The following is a 19,369-nucleotide window of genomic DNA, read 5'->3' as shown; positions in this document are numbered from 1 at the left end:
GACAATGGTCTGGGGACCACATTTCGAGAAGCAAGACTCATCTATCTCATCCACTATCACCTCCTCCACGTGAGGGACTGCAGGGCAACAGCCCGAGAGCTGGCACGAAGAAACCTGCCCTGTATCCAGGGAGAAGGCAGTTCTCCAGTGCTCTTAAGGATACTTACTTTTTGGGGGAAACGGACTCTTCTAACATAGTTGACTCCTCATCGCCCTCTAGTCCAAATCTATCTTTACTTTGTTTCTGAGGTAAAACAAGACAAAAACTAAAGTCAGCAGGTCTTGACACAAGACCCTTTTAAGAGGCCTTTTAAAATGAGCCACACAAGCAGATCTGTTAAGGTTTACCCCAAATTCCTTGTATTGGATAATTAATAAGTGATGGGTGAAACAAAGCAATAGTAATGAAAAAGAAATATATTATTTAATATAGAGAGATATATAATGTCTTCTGTGTACATTACTGCACAATTTTATACAGTTAAAATCAAGACATAGATATTAATATTCTGGTAGAACTTGGCTATTTTTGTGGGCTGTATCTTGAAGCCCTAGGAAAGGTATACCACTATGGCATATAACCCCCCATTAAAATAGGTTAAAAAAGAGAGAGAGAGAGAGAGAGAGAGAAGAAAGAAAAGGAACATCTTCAGACCCTAAAGCCAGTTTCTATAGAGGCTGGAAAGCATAACAATTACCTAGAGAGGAAGATGCTGAGGGGTTAGCCAGGCTCATTCATTAGCTAAATGATGCACTATTGCTCATGACCTGGCAGTCAATGACACAAATATGAGCTGCAGCAAAATCAGAAATCCTCCTAGGATATGAGGTCAAAGACTTCACATTTAAGCAATCTTAATGTTAAAGATTCAATTAGTGAATCAAGTACTTTACATGAGGTGTTTGTTTGTTTTTCAGGTAGCATCATCATCTAAACTGAGTCTTTTAATAAAGAAGTGTTGTCCAATTTGCATCAGTATGAAATACCTTTTTGAGGATGATGTCAATGTAGCCTGCAATCAGCTGGGATATTTGCTCTCCCTCAGTGGTCTGTACTGAATAGTAGCTTTCCTGATATTCCCCAAAATCCTGGGGGGACAAAAACCCACATTAGAAGAAATACAGCACATCAGCAGTTTTAAAGGTGAGGGGGTCCAGTTTTGGAACAGGTTCTGGCATGGATTCACTTTTTCTTGCTTGTCCCCTCTAAATACAACTGAACTTCCTAAAATTTATTCAACAAGCAATGGTAAAGGGCTCTGAAAGCTGGAAAGGTGGATTGGCTGGTGACCTCAGGACCTGAAGAACCACAGTCTGAGGAGTTCTTGAGTTTTGTTTTAGATCCCATACCCCCAAGACTGGGTGCTGGAGAGGGCTGAAACTTGGAACGTCCAACAGGAAGTTCCCAAAAGCCTGTTCTCTTTGGCCAAGGGACCAGGAGAGGGGAAGCCCAACAGAGACCTAGTTGGGAGCCTCAAGCAGCTCCACAACCTAGGTTGTTGCTCACCAGTACCTGCAAAGCAGTGAAAGTCTGGCCATCCCAGGCCCTGCTCCACAACCCAGGCAGGCAGGTGATCTGGTCACTTTGCAGCAGTGGCCACAGTGAAGCCCTGTGTCTCCCTCCCCTCCACCCAGTGGCATAAGTAGATTCAGGCTCAGTAGCTTCTACCTCCCCTAACAAAGGTCATCCAGCAATAGCAGGTGGCCCAAGGAAGTACCTTCTTCCCCCACACCCCAAGCACCAACAGGCTTTGAGCAGGAACCCCAGCAGAGTCAGAAGTACAAAGCAATCCAGAATAGCATTGTAAGGGCTCAGAAAATAAACTGCCATTGCAACTCAAGTCCACAAAGACTTGAACACTAGAACACTACATACTAAACCTAAACAAGGTGACTGTCTGCTACAACAGAAGATATAAATAAGATCAAGAGTCTCCTATTATCATAACCAAAACATCTAGGATATAATTGAAAATCACTATTCATGTCAAGAACCAGGATAACTACAATGTAAAAAAAGATAATCAACTGATGCCAATACTGAAATGAAGCAGATGTTGGAATTATCTGATAAGGTTTTTTTGATTTTGAATAATAAAATATGTTTCAATGCCCAATTACAAATTCTCCCAAAACAAATGAAAACAATAGAAAGATTCAACGAAGAAACCCAAGTCATAAAAAGGAACCAAATTGAAACTTTAGAATTAAAAAATGCCATAACCGAAGTAAAACACACAGGATATAAACAGTAGTATGGAAATGACAAAGAAAAGAATCAATAAACTTGAAAACAGATCAACAGAATTTAGTCAAGTGAAACAACAGAAAACAGACAAAATACAACAGAGCTTCAGGGATCTGTGGAACAATTTAAAAAAAGACCTAATGGGAGTTCCCTGGTGGCCTAGTGGTTAGGATTCTGGGCTTTCACTGCCACAGCCAGGGTTCAATTCCTGGCTGGGGAACTGAGATCACACAAGCCGTGTGGCATGGCAGGAAAAAAAAAAAAAAAAAAAATATATATATATATATATATATATATATATATATATATGAAAAGACCTAACATCCATATCATCAGAAACATGGAAGGAGAGTAGAGTGTGGGACCCCCCCAAAAAAAAGTATTAAAAGAAATAATGGCTGAAAACATCTCTGAATTAGTTAAAGACATAAACCTACAAATTCCAGAAGCTAAGCAAACCCCAAAATAGAATCAACCTAAGACACCCACCCCAAGAACTTTTGAAAACTAGATAAAAGAAAAACTTAAAAACATCCATAGAAAAGCAACATATTACCTACAAAGGAATACCAATCCAATGACAGAAAATTTCTATTCTGAAACCACAGAGGCCAGAAAGAAGTAGAATAACACTTCTCAAGTGCTAAAAGAAAAGAACTGTGGATCTCAAATCTTGTATCTGGCAAAATTAACCTTCATAAATGAAGGGGATAGAACATTATCAGATGAAGGAAAACTAAGAATTTGTTGCTAGCAGACCTACCTTTAAAGAATGGCTAAAGAAAGCTCTCCAAACATAAGGAAAATGAAAACGAAAGAAGACTGGGAACTTGAAAGAGAAAGAACAATGAGATGGATAAAAACAGAAGTAAATGTAATAGACTATCCTTCACCTCATGAGTTTTCTTCAATTTTATTTTATGGTTGAAGCAAAAGCTGTAACACCATCTCATGTAGTGGTCAATGTATACAGAAGAAATATTTAAACAATTATACTCAAAAAGTGTGGAGTGTAAACAGACCTAAATGGAAGTGAAGTTTTTATATTTTAGTTGAAATGGTGAAACATTGATGCCAGTAGGTGGTAATTAATTTCATACATATATGATAGTATCTAGAATAATTACTAAGAGCACTATAAAAAGAAATATGCTCAAAAAGATTATAAATAAAAATGGGGGCTTCCCTGGTGGCGCAGTGGTTGCGAGTCCGCCTGCCGATGCAGGGGACACGGGTTCATGTCCCGGTCCGGGAAGATCCCACATGCCGCGAAGCGGCTAGGCCCGTGAGCCATGGCCGCTGAGCCTGCACGTCCAGAGCCTGTGCTCCACAACGGGAGAGGCCACAGCAGTGAGAGGCCCGCGTACCGCAAAAAAAAAAAAAAAAAAAAAAGTTAAAAAAAAAAAAAAGTAAAAAAAAAAAAAAAAAAAAATGGAACTCTAGGGACTTCCCTCGTGGCACAGTGGTTAGGAATCCACCTGCCAGTGCAGGGGACACGGGTTTGAGCCCTGGCCCGGGAAGATCCCACATGCCGCGGAGCAACTAAGCCCTGTGCACCACAACTACTAAGCCTGCGCTCTAGAGGCCATGAGCCACAACTACTGAGCCCACGTGCCACAACTACTGAACCCCACGTGCCTAGAGCCTGTTCTCTGCAACAAGAGAAGCCACCACAATGAGAAGACCGCTCACTGCAACGAAGAGTAGCCCCCGCTTGCCGCAACTAGAGAAAGCCCATGCGCAGCAGCAAAGACCCAATGCAGCCAAAAATTAATGAATTAATTAATAAAAAAAAATGGAACTCTAAAAAAATGTTCAAGTAACCCACAGGAAGGCAAGAAAAATAGAGAATAAAATAAACAAAAATAAATAAATAAAATGGTAGACATAATACCTAACATATTAATAATTAGCTTAAAAGATAATTGGCCTAAATACATTAATTACAAGAGTGAATTTTAATAAAAAGCACAACCCAACTCCATGCTCTCTACATGAAATTCATTTAAAACCTAACACTATAACTAGGTTTAAAGTAAAAGGGTAGAAAAATATAACATTCAAACACCTAATTTAAAAAAGCATGAGTGGCTATACCAATGTAAGATAAAGCAAACTGCAGAGCAAAATCTTTACTATGAACAAAAGAACATAATGACAGAACAATTTCTCCATTAAGAACATAGCATAATCTTAAATGTATAGATACAGAACAGCAGAGCTTCAAAATACATAAAACAAAAACTGATAGAGACGAAAGGAGAAATAGAAAAAATCCCCAACTGCTGTTGGGAACTTCACTCTCAGGAATTGTTGGAATTACTAGACAGAAAATTAACAAGGATATGTAAGACTGAAATACCACCAACAGCTAACAGGATCTAACTGGCATTTATAGGACACTCTACACCCAACACTATACACTATACACCCAACAGCAGAATGCACATTCTTTTCAAGCACTCATGGAACATTCTCCAAGAATGATCATATCCCTGTGATATAAAACAAACCTTAAAATTCTACAAATTGAAATCATACAAAGTATGTTCCATGAACATTAACAGAATCACAGTACATCTCATTGACCATAAGAGAAACAAACTAAAACTCAATAACAGAAAGACAGCAGGAAAATCTCTAAACACTTGTATATTAAATTAAAGCTGGGTAGGAAGGAAAGAAACTTTACAGGTTATAAGCTTTAATCCAACTTTAATCCAATGTTTAATCCAAACATTGATATTTGTTCTCTCTTTTGCTTCAGGTAGTTACTGCAATTCGCAACAGTTTTTAATAACTTTTTGTTTTTAAAAAAGCAGTACTGGGGTCTAGCTTAAAAAGACCAATAGTATCAAAATGTATATAACAAAACATAGCTATCTATCCCTGCCCTACCCATTCCCACCTTCACTTTCCATCCCCCGCACAACTACTTTGAATCTTTTCAGCAATTTCTTCTAGTATTTCTAAATAACATGTTTATATTGATTTCTTGATTTTTCTATTTTAGAAATTATCCACAATTACCTACAATGGAAGGTGAGAACTTAGTTCGCTAAGTGTGAACACCTACTTTTTAAGGGCCATGTGGATACAGCTGTTACTCACTACAGGAGGAAAGAAGGTATGTTTTCTGAAGATTCCTCCCAACTGGCAAGAGCCTATCAATCAATGATCAAATTAGATAACTAATACTCCCACCAAGGTCCCTTCCTTATACCTTTTTTCTGATGCCCTATTATAAGATCTTGCCTAGATGCAGTTATTTCAAGTGTTCACAAGAGCTGGAGAAGAGTACAATTCAGGAGTGCTGAAGAAATTGACAAATGTCAACACTTTCTGATTTCTCTTATGGCTCGGTATGTGCTACAAAATAATTGCCCTACCGATTCTCACATAGCAATGTAGCTGGCTACAGTTAAGGCCACATGGTATACTCTGCTAAGAGCAGATACTGAGATTGGGAGGAAGAATTCAGAGGTTTAAACGTCTGGAACAAATATTCTCCCTACTTTCCATGTATTTCACCTTGAGCATTTTATTATCATCATCTCATTTGATCCTGACAACTCTGTGAAACAGGTATTACTACCCCCATTTCACAGCTGAGGACATTAAGGCTCAGAGAGGAGAAGTAACTTGAGCAACGGCACAGAGCTGGGAATGAAAGCTGATTTCGAATGCTACCCCACAATCTATGCTATTTCCACCATACAACAATGTTCTCTTCGTAGGCAGGCTGGGAAAACACAGCTTGGCAAGTTGTCACAATTCTTAGGAACTTCTAAAACAACTAGAGATGAGGAGGGAGCCTTTGTATGGGCCTCAGAGCTTTATAAAGTTGCCTTTTAGGGTATACTAGGCATGGCATCGGGACCACAGAGACTGAGAATCATCCTTGACTGGCTCTTTCTAATTAAAGAACTCAGATAGACTTAGAGCACTAGAGAGGAAGAGGTGGCCAATGAGACCCAGCTCTCAGACATCTCGCTCACTTCTGGACCAGTGCCCACCCCTGCCCTCATGGACCCCCACCATCTGTCCCTCTCCAAGGGCAGGGAAACCCAATGGGCTTGTATTGTCTCCCCTGCCCCACGATATCACCCAAGGCCATGCTGGCCCACTCACTGCCTTCAGCCAGTCCCTACCAGTGTGAAGCTCTTCGGTGAGGCTGCCCAGCGCTTGACCGTGGTGAGCGGCCACTCCTGCAGCACTTCCTTGGTCTTTTCATCCACGCGCATCACCGAGTCCTTGGTGATCCCCAGCAGGCGAGGCACCAGCTTGTTCTTGCCTTTCATCTTTTCCTGAAACAGGAGGTACCAAGAGTCAGTGCTCTTCCTCTGAATACATCTGATTTTTCCAAGTTATCAGTGATTTCGTGATGTTTTACCTAAGGTCAACATACAACACTGTGTTTCAAAACAGTCAGGGCTATCGGAAAACCAGAATTTTACGACTAGATAAATGACTCATAAATTAAAGGAATGGAACTAAAACAGCTATCAGAAGACTGGAAGGATCCACAAAAGGCACACTTCCTGGAGAGAGATACTGTCCAGGAGGGCAGGTTGCTCCAAAAACAGAGATTGTGACAGAAAAAAGATATCCAGAGAAAAAGAAGTTAAAGTGAACTCCAAATATTATCACTCCCAGTAGCCACCTCAGTGAGTAACAAAAAAGGGTTAATGTGGAATTTAAATATGGCACTTTAGCTGTTTAGAATTAACTACAACTGCCAGAGTAGCATCTTCTCATTACTAAACACATATAATCACTGAAATATATTTCCATTTGGGTTCTTCATTTTGGTATTTTTATTTATTTATTTATTCATTCATTCATTCATTCAGTTATGGCTGTGTTGGGTCTTCATTTCTGTGCGAGGGCTTTCTCTAGTTGTGGCAAGCGGGGGCCACTCTTCATTGCGGTGCGTGGGCCTCTCACTATTGCAGCCTCTCTTGTTGCCGAGCACAGGCTCCAGACGCGCAGGCTCAGTAGTTGTGGCTCACAGGCCTAGTAGCTCCGCGGCATGTGGGATCTTCCCACAGGCTCGAACCTGTGTCCCCTGCATTAGCAGGCAGATTCTCAACCACTGCGCCACCAGGGAAGCCCCCATTTTGGTATTTTTTATGTGTATCTACTGACGCTTAAAAATATTTTATGATTAGTTTTAATAAGTTTTTAAAGAAATAGTCATCATGCCTATTAATATAATGAATCCCTACCTCATACTCGTGCCGCAAGAAATTCAAAAAAGGTAAATAATTTAGGAAGAACACATAGTTGGATATTTTTGTGATTTCTCAGGGGGAAATGACTTCTTAGCACAAAAGCTAAAATAAAAAAAATAAATAAAGGAAAAGATTAATAGCTTTAACTATAAAATATATGGACTTTGATACATTTTTTAAAAAAAGAAAGAGAGAGTAGGAGAAAAAGAAAGAGACCTCACCATAAAGAAATTAAAAGGCAAATGACTGGGGAATAAATATCTACAACATATAGTATGATAAAAGATTTCATACACTTCATATATAAAAGGTTATCATAAATCATCAAACATAAGTGGCAAAGAACATGAACAGAAAATGTTTAAATAAGTAACTAGATAATAAGCAATAAGATAAATTTTCATGTATATGTAATAGTTTTTTAAAAAATTAATAATTAAAGAAGGTATGAAGGGGGACTACTACTCATGGGCATTTAAAATAGCAAAGCCTTTATGGAAGAAAAGCTTTAAAATTCAAAGCTTTAAAAATGTTTCTACTTTTAACCCAACTTACTTTTCAAAACTTATTCAAAAAGAACTTATAAATGTGTATAAAGATTATTCTGCAAGAAGGATCAACTAGAGTTTATCACAGTGAAAAACTAGAAATAACCAACAAAGTTCAACAACAGGAGATATGATAAATAAATTATGGTACATACAAATAATAGACTACAACTATTAAAAATCATATTATAGGAAAACAAGTGGATTCATAATAAAAATTTATTCACATTAAAAAATTAAAAAGTCTGTACAGCATGATCCTACATGAAATAAAATTTTAAATAGAATTTTCAGAAAATTCATTACATGACAAAATGGGGCCAATGATCATCTTGTATGATTTGTATTTTTTCGTGCACTTTCCCTTTTTCGAAAAACTTAATACACATTCCTATTGTTGTTAGGAAAAAAACAAACTTTTCAAAAAATATTTGCAGAAACCTAGCAATGCCTAAACCACTATTACCAGAGGAATACACATACAAATTAGCACAAAGTACGCAAGCATACACGGGTGTGTGTACAAGGGGACAGGCACTTAAAACAAGCCAGGAGTGTGACAGATACTTAACAATCATTATCCATTAATTTTCAGAGCATCCCCCAAATGTTGGCAGCGGTGGCACCATCATCATCATCATGCCAGTCTTGAAATGAAGGAACCGGCAACTTGCCCATGGCAAACAGTAGTAAGTGATAAAGCCAGGATTAGAACACAGATTTCAGCAGCTCAAAAACATCTCTGACTTCAAAAAAGACTGCCTACCACAGTATACTACTTCTGATGGAAGCAATTAGAGAAAAGGCAAAAACACTCCGCCCAGCCCCTGTGGGCAGTTCATAAACTGTCAAACAGTGAAGGTCACGGCACACCTCCAGTTTCCTCCCAAGAGGAGGAGATAAAGGCATTAGGAATCTGTGTGGGTGTCTGAGGAGGCGAATATGGCACTGTAAGAACCTCCGAGTCCTTAGGAAAAACTCAGAGAAGAGTCAGATCCTTTGTGGAGAGGCCAGTTCCACCAGGGGTGATATCAGCGCAGGGTGGACCATGCCAGTTCACATCACTTGGCTTCAGGAGCCACACAGATTTACGTGGAGAGGTTCCAGGCAGCTAGTTTAGTCACACAGGGTTGGTACCAGCCCAGCTGCTGGCACCAGGAAGGGGATCAGAAATAAAATATGGTGTGCAGCTGTTGCCTTCCTCCTTTCAAATCTGTACTTCCCCCGTGAGGGGCTTTGGGGTGAGGGAATACAGGATCGTGATGGATTGCCCTGACTCCTGTCGAGATGGTTCTGGCCTGGGAGAGGAAACCAGAGTGAACAAGCAAACAACTTACAGTGGGCATTCCATTAGAAGGTCACGACTAGGGGGGAAGGCTATATAAGGAACTCAGAAAATACTGCCACTCAGCAACAGAGACCACCATCAAGGTATTTCAGTGGCCTACCCGCAAAATGCAGAGCAGCTGGAGAAAGTTAAAACAGCGAGGGGCTCGGCTCTGTGCTACTGATATAAGGGGCTCCCCTGACAGAGGACCTGCCTTAGACCCTCAGTGGCAGGCCTGCATGATAGAAGGTCCAGAGGCAATAAGGCTCCCCCTTCCTCTCCAAATCTCGAATCTCAGTCCACTCCACACGTCTCCTTTCCAGTCTTCCAACTACAGACACCAGCATCCTTTATCTCCAGGAGAAGCAATTAAGCTAGACAGGATGCAGTGAAGACCCGTCTCTCGTGCAGACACACGCAGACTGTGGGTGCGAGTCTGCCAGCTACCTAGCAACTTCTCTCTCGAGGCAGTCCTCATCAGGTTGGTTTTGTTTTGAGGATGTGTCGAGCTCACATAACTTACAGGCAGGAAAAGGTATGTATTCTACCAAGGAAAGTCAGGATCTACTAATAAGCCCTGCGCTCCTCTTTCAAGTACATCTCAACCATTACTGTGGGTTCGGTCCTGGCAGCTGGCTGTTATCAATCCTGCTCAGCCTCGGGTTCTTCTCACAGGTGTGGATATTGGCTGATTCTGACATCACCTGTGCCTTACATCAGATTTGGACTTGGGTGGAGGGATGCCAGTGGGCTAAGCGTTGGGCATGCTTTGGCTCTAAGCCCAACTTCAATGTGGCCTAAGCCTGTGATCCAGCTGTGCTCACCAGAGTTCTATACTGGCTTCCTGCCAAAGTGCTGCCTTGTGTGCTTTGCTGTGTCATCAGTATGCTTTTTTCTTTTAGGAGCATGGCAGAAAGGGATGGCTGCTCCAAAGCAAAATGGTGCTAAAGACCCTGTTCATTAGCCATTTCTCTCCCTAAAACAACTGGCAATCCATTTTGATTTAATTCATGATTCTGAGATGCTCTGAATGCCCTCTGTGATGCTTTTACAGTTGAAGGGAGAAGAGGGTCAGCTCCCAAGGTATCTAACCCTCAAGGCTCTGGTTATGGTTGCAGGGAAGGTTAAAGGCAAGTTTATAACTCAGAAGGTTTCCACAAGGGTTTCCAGGAAAGAAACAAGATCCTTTTCAAGTCATGGGAAATGCCTTACCGTTCCTTATGGGGTTCTGAAAAACTTATCAAGATAAACTGCAAAAGATTTCAATGAAAGAGGAAGACTGTAGATGTTTACAGCTCCCATTTATTGAGATCATTTGTGCAACAGTCTCCTTTTCTATATTACTTCCTTTAACCTCATAAAAAGTCAGCACTCTAAGTGAGCAAGCTGAGGTTTAGAGATGGAAGGGAAAGTAACTTACTGAAGGTCAAACTAAGTGGCAAAGCCAGAATTCCAAACCCTGGTCTTTCTTTTCGAAGGATATGTTCTTAGCCACTGAGAACACTGCCACATAAGAGGCTCATTACAGACATCCTCTCTATTGGGGTCAGCAAACTATGGCAGGTACTAAATCCAGTTTTCTGCACCCCCAGCACCTCTTTTTTGGCCTGAGAACTAAGAGTGAATTTTCTATTTTTAAATGGTTGAAAAAAAAATTAAGAGTAATAATACTACATGAAACGTGAAAATTATATGAAATTGAAATTTCACAATCCATAAATAAAGCTTTACAGAAACACACCATGCTCATTTATTTATATATTGCCTACTGATTTCAGGATACAAGCACAGAGATGAGTGGTTCGACTAGGAAAGGCTAAGACATTGACTACCTGGGCCTTTTACTAAAAAAGTTTGCCAACCCCTGCTCTGTATCATGAACTCTAAAAGCTAATGAAAAGTTGGAGGACTCAAGGGCCAGGAATTAGGGAATTGTGAAGAGGGTTAAGGAGTTGGGATAACCTAGAATGTATCAAATATCCCTACATTCCAGCTACTACATTTCTTTACATACATTACCTCCCTTAATCTTCATTAGAGCTCTGTAAAGAATTACCATTCCCATTTTTCACATGAAGAAAGTGAGGTTTCAGAAGGTTAAGGATGTCTCTCCAAGTCACGAGTTTCTGTCATTTCTCACATAGGCAATATTGTATCAAGAATTCTAGGCCAGTCTTCCCGACTCCAACACCCAAGCACTTTCTATTATAACAATATAAAATACAGTATGAAGTACCCTTGAACCACATGGGTTTGAACCAGGTGAGTTCACTTCTTTTCAATAGCTAATACTACAGAACTACATGATCCATACGGGTTGAATCCACAAATGTGGAACCGTGAATACACACAAACTGCAGGTACAGAGGGCCAACTGTAAGTTATACGTGGATTTTGGACCGCGCAAAGGGTCGATGCCCACTAACCCCCATGTTGTTCAAGGGTCAACTGCATAATGCTCTGAATATTAGGACAAGATGTACACAGATACAGAGGAAAATATGATGGAAGGACCTATAAACATATCAAACTAGTTCTCTCACAATATATACTGATCTGAAGGCCATGTGGTATGATTAAGTGTGTTTAATATCAATATTTACATTTTATAAATTATGATTTCATTGACTTATTTAATTTAGGATTTCAAATAATCTATCCAAGTAGTGAATGAATCACTTTTTTGTTTTGTTTTGTTTTGTTTTTTGCAGTACGCGGGCCTCTCACTGTTGTGGCCTCTCCCGTTGCGGAGCACAGGCTCCAGACACGCAGGCTCAGCGGCCATGGCTCACGGGCCCAGCCGCTCCACGGCATGTGGGATCTTCCCGGACGAGGGCACGAACCCGTGTCCCCTGCATCAGCAGACGGACTCTCAACCACTGTGCCACCAGGGAAGCCCTGAATGAATCACTTTTAACGTACTTCTTAAATTATGCCAATGAACTTCCTTCACAATTTAATGGTATGTTCAGATTGGGGGGTCTAGAGAAATCTGTTATTTATGCCTTTAAAACACATACTGTCCCTTACCCAAACAATTTTGTGTGTGCATGTGCTATTCTGTGTGTGATGTCTTTTTACCATATATTCTAAATGGTTGCACTTATTTATACACACACAGGTTATTTCATGCTGCTGACATATGTGTTGTAAATTTACCTGCTCTATTCATTGAATTTAAAAATAAATCTAAAAATTAAAATGACTTTATATTGTTATAACATGTATAAGGATCTGCACACTGAAAATTGCAAAACGTTGATGAAAGAAATCAAAGAGGATCTAATATTATGTTCATGGATTGAAAAACTCAACATAGTAAAGTTACCAATTCTCCCCCCATTGATCTATAAATTCAATGCAGTGCCTATCAAAATCCCAGCTAAGTTTTTTGTAGATACAGACAACCTTGTTCTAAAGTGTTCATGGAAAGGAAAAGGACCTAAATTAGCTAAAACAGTTTTGAAAAAGAAGAAAAAAGTAAAGAGAATCATTCAGCTTGAATGATTTTTTAATGCTTACTATACAGCTAAAGTGATCGGGACAGTGTGATTATCAGTGGAAGGACCAACACAAATCAGTAGAACAGAATAGAAATAGAAATCGATTCATAGCAATGTATTCAAATGAATTTTGACAAGGATACAGAAAAAAATCCAGTAGAGGAAGGATAGCCCTTTCAAAAAACAGTGCTGGGCAACTGGACATCCATAGGCCAAAAATGAACCTTGACCTAAAAACCTCACATCTTATACAAAACAAACTCAAGTGGGGACTTCCCTGGTGGTCCAGCAGTTAACAATCCACCTTCCAATGCAGAGGACATGGGTGCAACCCCTGATCAGGGAACTAAGATCCCACATGCTGCGGGGCAACTAAGCCTGCACACCGCAACTACTGAGCCAGCCCCCTCTGGAGCCCAAATGCCACAACTAGAGAGAAGCCCGCACGCCGCAAGAAAGATCCCGCGTGTCATAATTAAGATGCGATGCAGCCAAATAAAATAAAATGAAAATAAAACAAAACAAACTCAAGTGGACCATGGACCTAAATGTAAAATGTAAAACTGTAGAACATTTAGAACTAAACACAGGAGAAAATCTTTGAAGCCTAGAGTTAGACCTCTCAGACATAACACTTAAAGCAAGATCCATAAAAGTAAAAAAATGATAAAACACCCATCTTCAAAATTAAGAACCTGTATTCTGTGAAAGACCTTGTCAAGAGGATAAAAAGACAAGTTACAGACTATGAGAAAATATTCACAAATCACATTTAACAAAGGACTTGGACCTAGGACATATAAAGAACTCTTAAAATTCAAGAGTAAGAAAAAAAATCTAACTTGAAGTTGGTCAAAAAAACATGAACAGACATTTCACTGACGAGGATATACAGATGGCAAATAAGCACAGGAAAAGATGTTCAAAATCATTAGCCATTAGAGAAATGCAAATTAAAACCACAATAAGATATCATAAAACATCTATCAGAAAGGCTAAAATAAAAAAACAATGATAACACCAAATGCTGAAGAGGATGATAAGAAACTGGGTCACTCATATTTTGCTGGTAAGAATGTAAAATGGTACAGTCACTCTGGAAAATAGTCTGGCTGTTTGTTATAGTGCTAAATGTGTTCTTACCATATGGTTCAGCAATTGTACTCTTGGGCATTTAGCCCAATAAAATGAACACTTCATTCTCACAAAAACCTATACACAAATATTTATAGCAGCTTTATTCATAATAGGCACAAACTAGAAACAACCCAAATGTCCTTTAGTGATAAATGGCTAAACAAACTGGTACTTCCACACTATGGAATACTATTTGGCAATAAAAAGCAATGGACTACTGACACACATTATGACTTGGAGAGATCTCAAGGGAATTCTACTAAATGAAAAAAAACCCTCAAAAATTTATGTATCATATGATTCCGTTTATGTAGTACTTTTGAAATAATAAAATTATTGAGACAGGCAATAAATTAGTGGTTGTTAGGGGGTACAGAGACCAGGGGAAGGGAGTAGGGTGTGAGGAGAAGCAGGAAGGGGTGGGACGTGTGTATGGCCATAAAAGGGCAGCACAAGGTATTCTCTATGGAGTAGAGTTCAATATCGTGACTACAGTGGTGGTAACACAAATCTACACATGAAAAAAACTGCATAGAACTAAACACACACACACACACACACACACACACAAATCAGTACAGACAGAACGTGAAATCTGATTAACGTCTATGAACTGTACCAAGTCGATTTCCTGGTTGTGACACTGTACTACAGTTACCATTGAGGGAAACGATGAAAAGGGAACTCTCTGTATTATTATTTATTTTTACAACGTTACTGAGATATAATTCACAACCATACAATAGACCTATTTAAAGTATCTAATTCAGTGGATTTTAGTATATTTTCAGTTATGTGCAACTATCACCACAGTCAATTTTAAAACATTTTCGTCACCTCAAAAAAGAAAAATCCTGTACCATTAGCTATTACTCACATAGGTCCGCTGATCCCACCCCAGTCTTAAGCAACCACTAATCTACTTTCTGTCTCTATGGATTTGCCTTTCTGGACATTCTATATCAATGGAATCTTGTGACAGGCTTCTTTCACTTCACATAACATTTCCAAAATTCATCCATGCTGTAGCATGGAGCAGCACACTTCATTTCTTTTTATGACCAAATAATATTGCACCTTATGGATATACCACATTTTGTTCATCCATTCATCAGCTGATGAACATGTGGGTTCTTTCCACATTTTTGCTAAATGCAGCTATACACTTTCATGTACAAGTTTTTCTGTGGACATGTGCTTTGAATTCTCTTGGGCATATATACCGAGGAGTAGAACTACTAGGTCATATGGTATCTCTATGTTTAATAACTGAGGAAGTGCCAGACTATTCTCTAAGGTGGCTGCACCATTTTACATTCCTACCAGCAGAATATAAGGGCTCCAGTTTCCCTACATCCTCACCCATACTTGTTACTCTGACTTTTTGATTCTCTGAATTATTTTTCCAACTTCCTGTGAATCTATGATTACTTCAAAGTACATAGTTAAAAGTATGATTCCGTTTATCTTTGTTAAAAGACAAACAATCATAGCAAAGAGTAATAATAATTTTGTTTTTCATTTCCTAAAGTTATGCATTTAAAAAAATTTTTTTATGTCTTACCACACTTCCTATAACTTCCAAAACAATGTTAAAGGGTAACTTGTTCTGATCCCAATTTTTATAGATTTCTCTCTAGCACTTCTCTGTTGAGTGGAATGCTGACGACAGGTTCAAAACATTCTATCCTGTTGAGGAAGTACACTTTTATTCCAGCATTTTATGGAAATTTTTATAATGAGTACCTGAATTTTATCAAACACCTTAGTGGCTTTATCATTTATCAATTGATCACATGATGCCATCTTTTCCAGCTTTATTTAGACATAATTGACATAGAACATTATGTAAGTTTAAGGTGTCCAATATGATGAATTGATATATGTATATATTGAGAAATGATTACCACAGTAAGGTTAACACATCCTTCACCTCACAAAATTACCTTTTTGTAGTTGCTATGATGAGGACATTTAAGATTTACACTCTTAGCAAGAATATTAAAAGCAACAAGAGAAAAGCAACAAATAATATACAAGGGAACTCCCATAAGGCTATCCATTGATTTTTTTCAGCAGAAACTCTGCAGGCCAGAAGGGAGTGGCAGGACATACTTAAAGTGATGAAAGAGAAAAATCTACAACGAAGAATACTCTACCCAGCAGGGCTCTCGTTCACATTTGATGGAGAAATCAAAAGCTTTATGGACAAGCAAAAGCTAAAAGAATTCAGCACCACCAAACCAGCTTTAAAACGAATGCTAAAGGAACTTCTCTAGGTAGAAAAGGCCACAATTAGAAATAAGAAAGTCATGAAATGGAAAAGCTCACTGGTAAAGGCAAACATACAATAAAGGTAAGAAATCATCTACACACAAAGCTAGTAGGGAGGACAAAAACAGTAAAATCATCTGTATCCACAATAAGCAGTTAAGGGATACACAAAAGAATTAGATGTAAAATATAGTATCAAAAACAGTAATCGTGAGGGGAGGAGAGTACAAATGCAGGGTATCTAAAGTGCATTTGAAATTAAGAAATGAGCAACTTAAAACAAGCAGGTATATACATACACTGCTATACAAAAACCTCATGGTAACTGCAAGACAAAAATCTATAACAGATATACACACAAAAAAGAAAAAGGAAGCCAAACCTAACACTAAAGATAGTCATCAAATCACAAGAGAAGAGAACCAAAGAAGAAAGGGGGAAAAAAGACCTACAAAAACAAACCCAAAACAATTAACAAAATGGCAATAGGAACATACATATTGGTAATTACCTGAAATGCAAACAGATTAAATGCTCCAGCCAAAAGACACTGACTGGCTGAATGGATACCAAAACAGGACCTGTATATATCCTGCCTACAAGAGACTCACTTCAGATCTAGAGACACATACAGACTGAAAATGAGGGGATGGAAAAAGGTATTCTAAGCAAATGGAAATCAAAAGAAAGCCGGAGTAGCAACACTTAGACAAAATAGACTTTAAAATAAAGACTCTTACAAGAGACAAAGAAGGACACTACATAATAATCAAAGGATCAAATCAAGAAGAAAATACAACAATTGTAAATATATATGCACCCAACATAAGAGCACCTCGATATAAAAGGCAAATGTTAACACATATAAAAGGAGAAATTGACAATAACACAATAATACTGGGGGACTTTAACACCCCACTTATATCAATGGACAGATCATCCAGAAAGAAAATCAATAAGGAAACACAGGCCTTAAATGACACATTAGACCAAATGGACTTAATTGATATTTACAGAGCATTCCATTCAAAAGCAGTAGAATATACATTCTTTTCAACTGCACATGGAACATTCTCCAGTATAGATCACATGCCACAAAGTGAACCTCAGTAAATTTAAGAAAATGGAAATTATATCAAGCATCTTTTCCGACCACAACACTATGAGGCTAGAAATTAACTATAAGGAAAAAACTGCAAAAAATACAAACATGTGGAAGCTAAATAATATGCTACTAAACAACCAATGGATCACTGAAGAAATCAAAGAAGAAATTAAAAAACACTGAGAGACAAATGAAAATGAAAACACAACACTCCAAAAAAATAGTTATTAAAAAAATTTTTTAATAAAAAAAAAATTACTCTCTTAGCAACTCGCAAGTATATAATACAGTATTGTTAACTATAGTCACCATGCTGTACATTAGTTCCTCAAAAGGTATTCCTCTTAAAACTCCAAGTTGGTGTGCTTCGAGCAACATTTACTCATTTCCCCACCCCAGCAACCACCAATCTACTGTTTTTGTGACTTTGGCTTTTGAAAATTCCATGTATAAGTCAGATCATACAGTATTTGTCTTTCTCTGATTTATTTCACTTAGCATAATGCCCTGAAGTTTCTTTTTTTTTATTTATTTACCTATTTATTTATTTATTTATTTATTAACATCTTTATTGGAGTATAATTGCTTTACAATGGTGTGTTACTTTCTGCTTTATAACAAAGTGAATCAGTTATACCTATACTAATGTCCCCATATCTCTTCCTGACCTCAAGTTTCATCCATGTTGTTGCAAATGACAGGAATTTCTCTCTTGTGGTTGAATAATATTCCACCGTATTTACCTACCACGTTTTCTTTATCTATTCATCTGCTGGTGGACAGTTAGATTGTTTCCATATCTTGGTTATTGTAAATAATGGTGCAAAGAACAGAGGAGTACAGATATCTCTTTGAGCTTGTGATTTCAATTCCTTCAGATATATATCCAGAAGTGGGATTGCTGGATCATATGGCAGTTCTATTTTTAAATTTTTGAGGATCCTCCACACTGTTCACCATAGCAGCTGTACCAATTTACATTTCTACCAACAGTACACAAGGACTCTCTTCTCTCCACATCCTTGCTAACCCTTGTTATTCCTTGTCTTTTTTTTTTTTATAACAGGGGTGAGGTGATATCTCCTTGTGGCTTTGATCTGTATTCCCCTGATGTTAGTGATGCTGAGTACCTTTCCATGTACCTCATGGCTATCTGAATATCCTCTTTGGAAAAATGTCTACTCATGTCCTTTGCCCATTTTAATTGGATTATTTGGTTTGGTTTTTTTTTTGCTATGGAGTTATAAAGAATTGCTTATATATTTTGGGTATAAACCCCTTACCAGATACATGGTTTGCAAATATTTTCTCCTTTCTGTAGGTTGCCTTTTTCTTTTGTTGTTTCTTTTGATGTGCACAAGCTTTTTAGTTTGATGTAGTCAACTTGTTTGTGTTTGCTTTTGTTGCTTGTGCTTTTGACGTTATATCCAAAAAATCATTGCCTAGAACCCTGTCAAGGAGTTTACCACCTATGTTTTCTTCTAGGATTTTTACAGTTTTATGGCTTACACTTAAGTCCTTAATCCATTTTGAGTGAATTGTTGTGAATGATGTAAGATAGAGGACCAGTTTCATTGAATCTATAGATGGCTTTGAATAGTATGGACATTTTAATAATTTTAATTCTTCCAATCCAAGAACACAGGATATCTGTTCATTTGCTTCTTCAATTTCTTTCATCAGTGTTTTACTGTTTTCATCATATACATCTTTCACTATCCTTGGCTTAACTTATTCCTAAGTATTTTACTGTTTTTGATGCTATTGTGAATGAGACTTTTTTCTATATTTCTTTTCTAGTTCAGTGCATACGATGTCACCTTATTTGACCTGCTGATCTGATTTATTAGATATATTCATTCATAATATTGCATTATTCCTGAATTTACTTTTAAAATAGGGCAAACTATGATCAAGTAAACTCTATCAAAATCAACTTAAAAATAAAATGTACACTAAAAAAGACCATTGAGCAAAACATTGAAATGAGCAG

The 19,369-nt window shown here is 38.2% G+C and overlaps 1 protein-coding gene across 4 annotated transcripts in view; it reads right to left on the bottom strand.

Annotated features, from left to right (window-relative positions):
- TLN2 (talin 2) overlaps window positions 1-19,369 on the bottom strand; it is a 449,584-nt gene that overhangs the window by 153,899 nt on the left and 276,316 nt on the right. For all 4 annotated transcript variants that reach the window (XM_081228039.1, XM_081228042.1, XM_081228041.1 and 1 more), the window contains 3 exons: window positions 6,400-6,555; window positions 988-1,089; window positions 168-244 (listed from right to left, as the gene is read on the bottom strand). In XM_081228039.1, the coding sequence (XP_081084165.1) occupies window positions 168-244; window positions 988-1,089; window positions 6,400-6,555 (335 nt within the window). The remainder of the gene's footprint in view (window positions 1-167; window positions 245-987; window positions 1,090-6,399; window positions 6,556-19,369) is intronic.

This window comes from Mesoplodon bidens (genome assembly GCF_964165515.1).
Source record: "Mesoplodon bidens genome assembly, chromosome: 3".
Taxonomy (NCBI): Eukaryota; Metazoa; Chordata; class Mammalia; order Artiodactyla; family Ziphiidae; genus Mesoplodon; species Mesoplodon bidens.
This window is presented reverse-complemented; position numbering and strand designations above follow the sequence as displayed.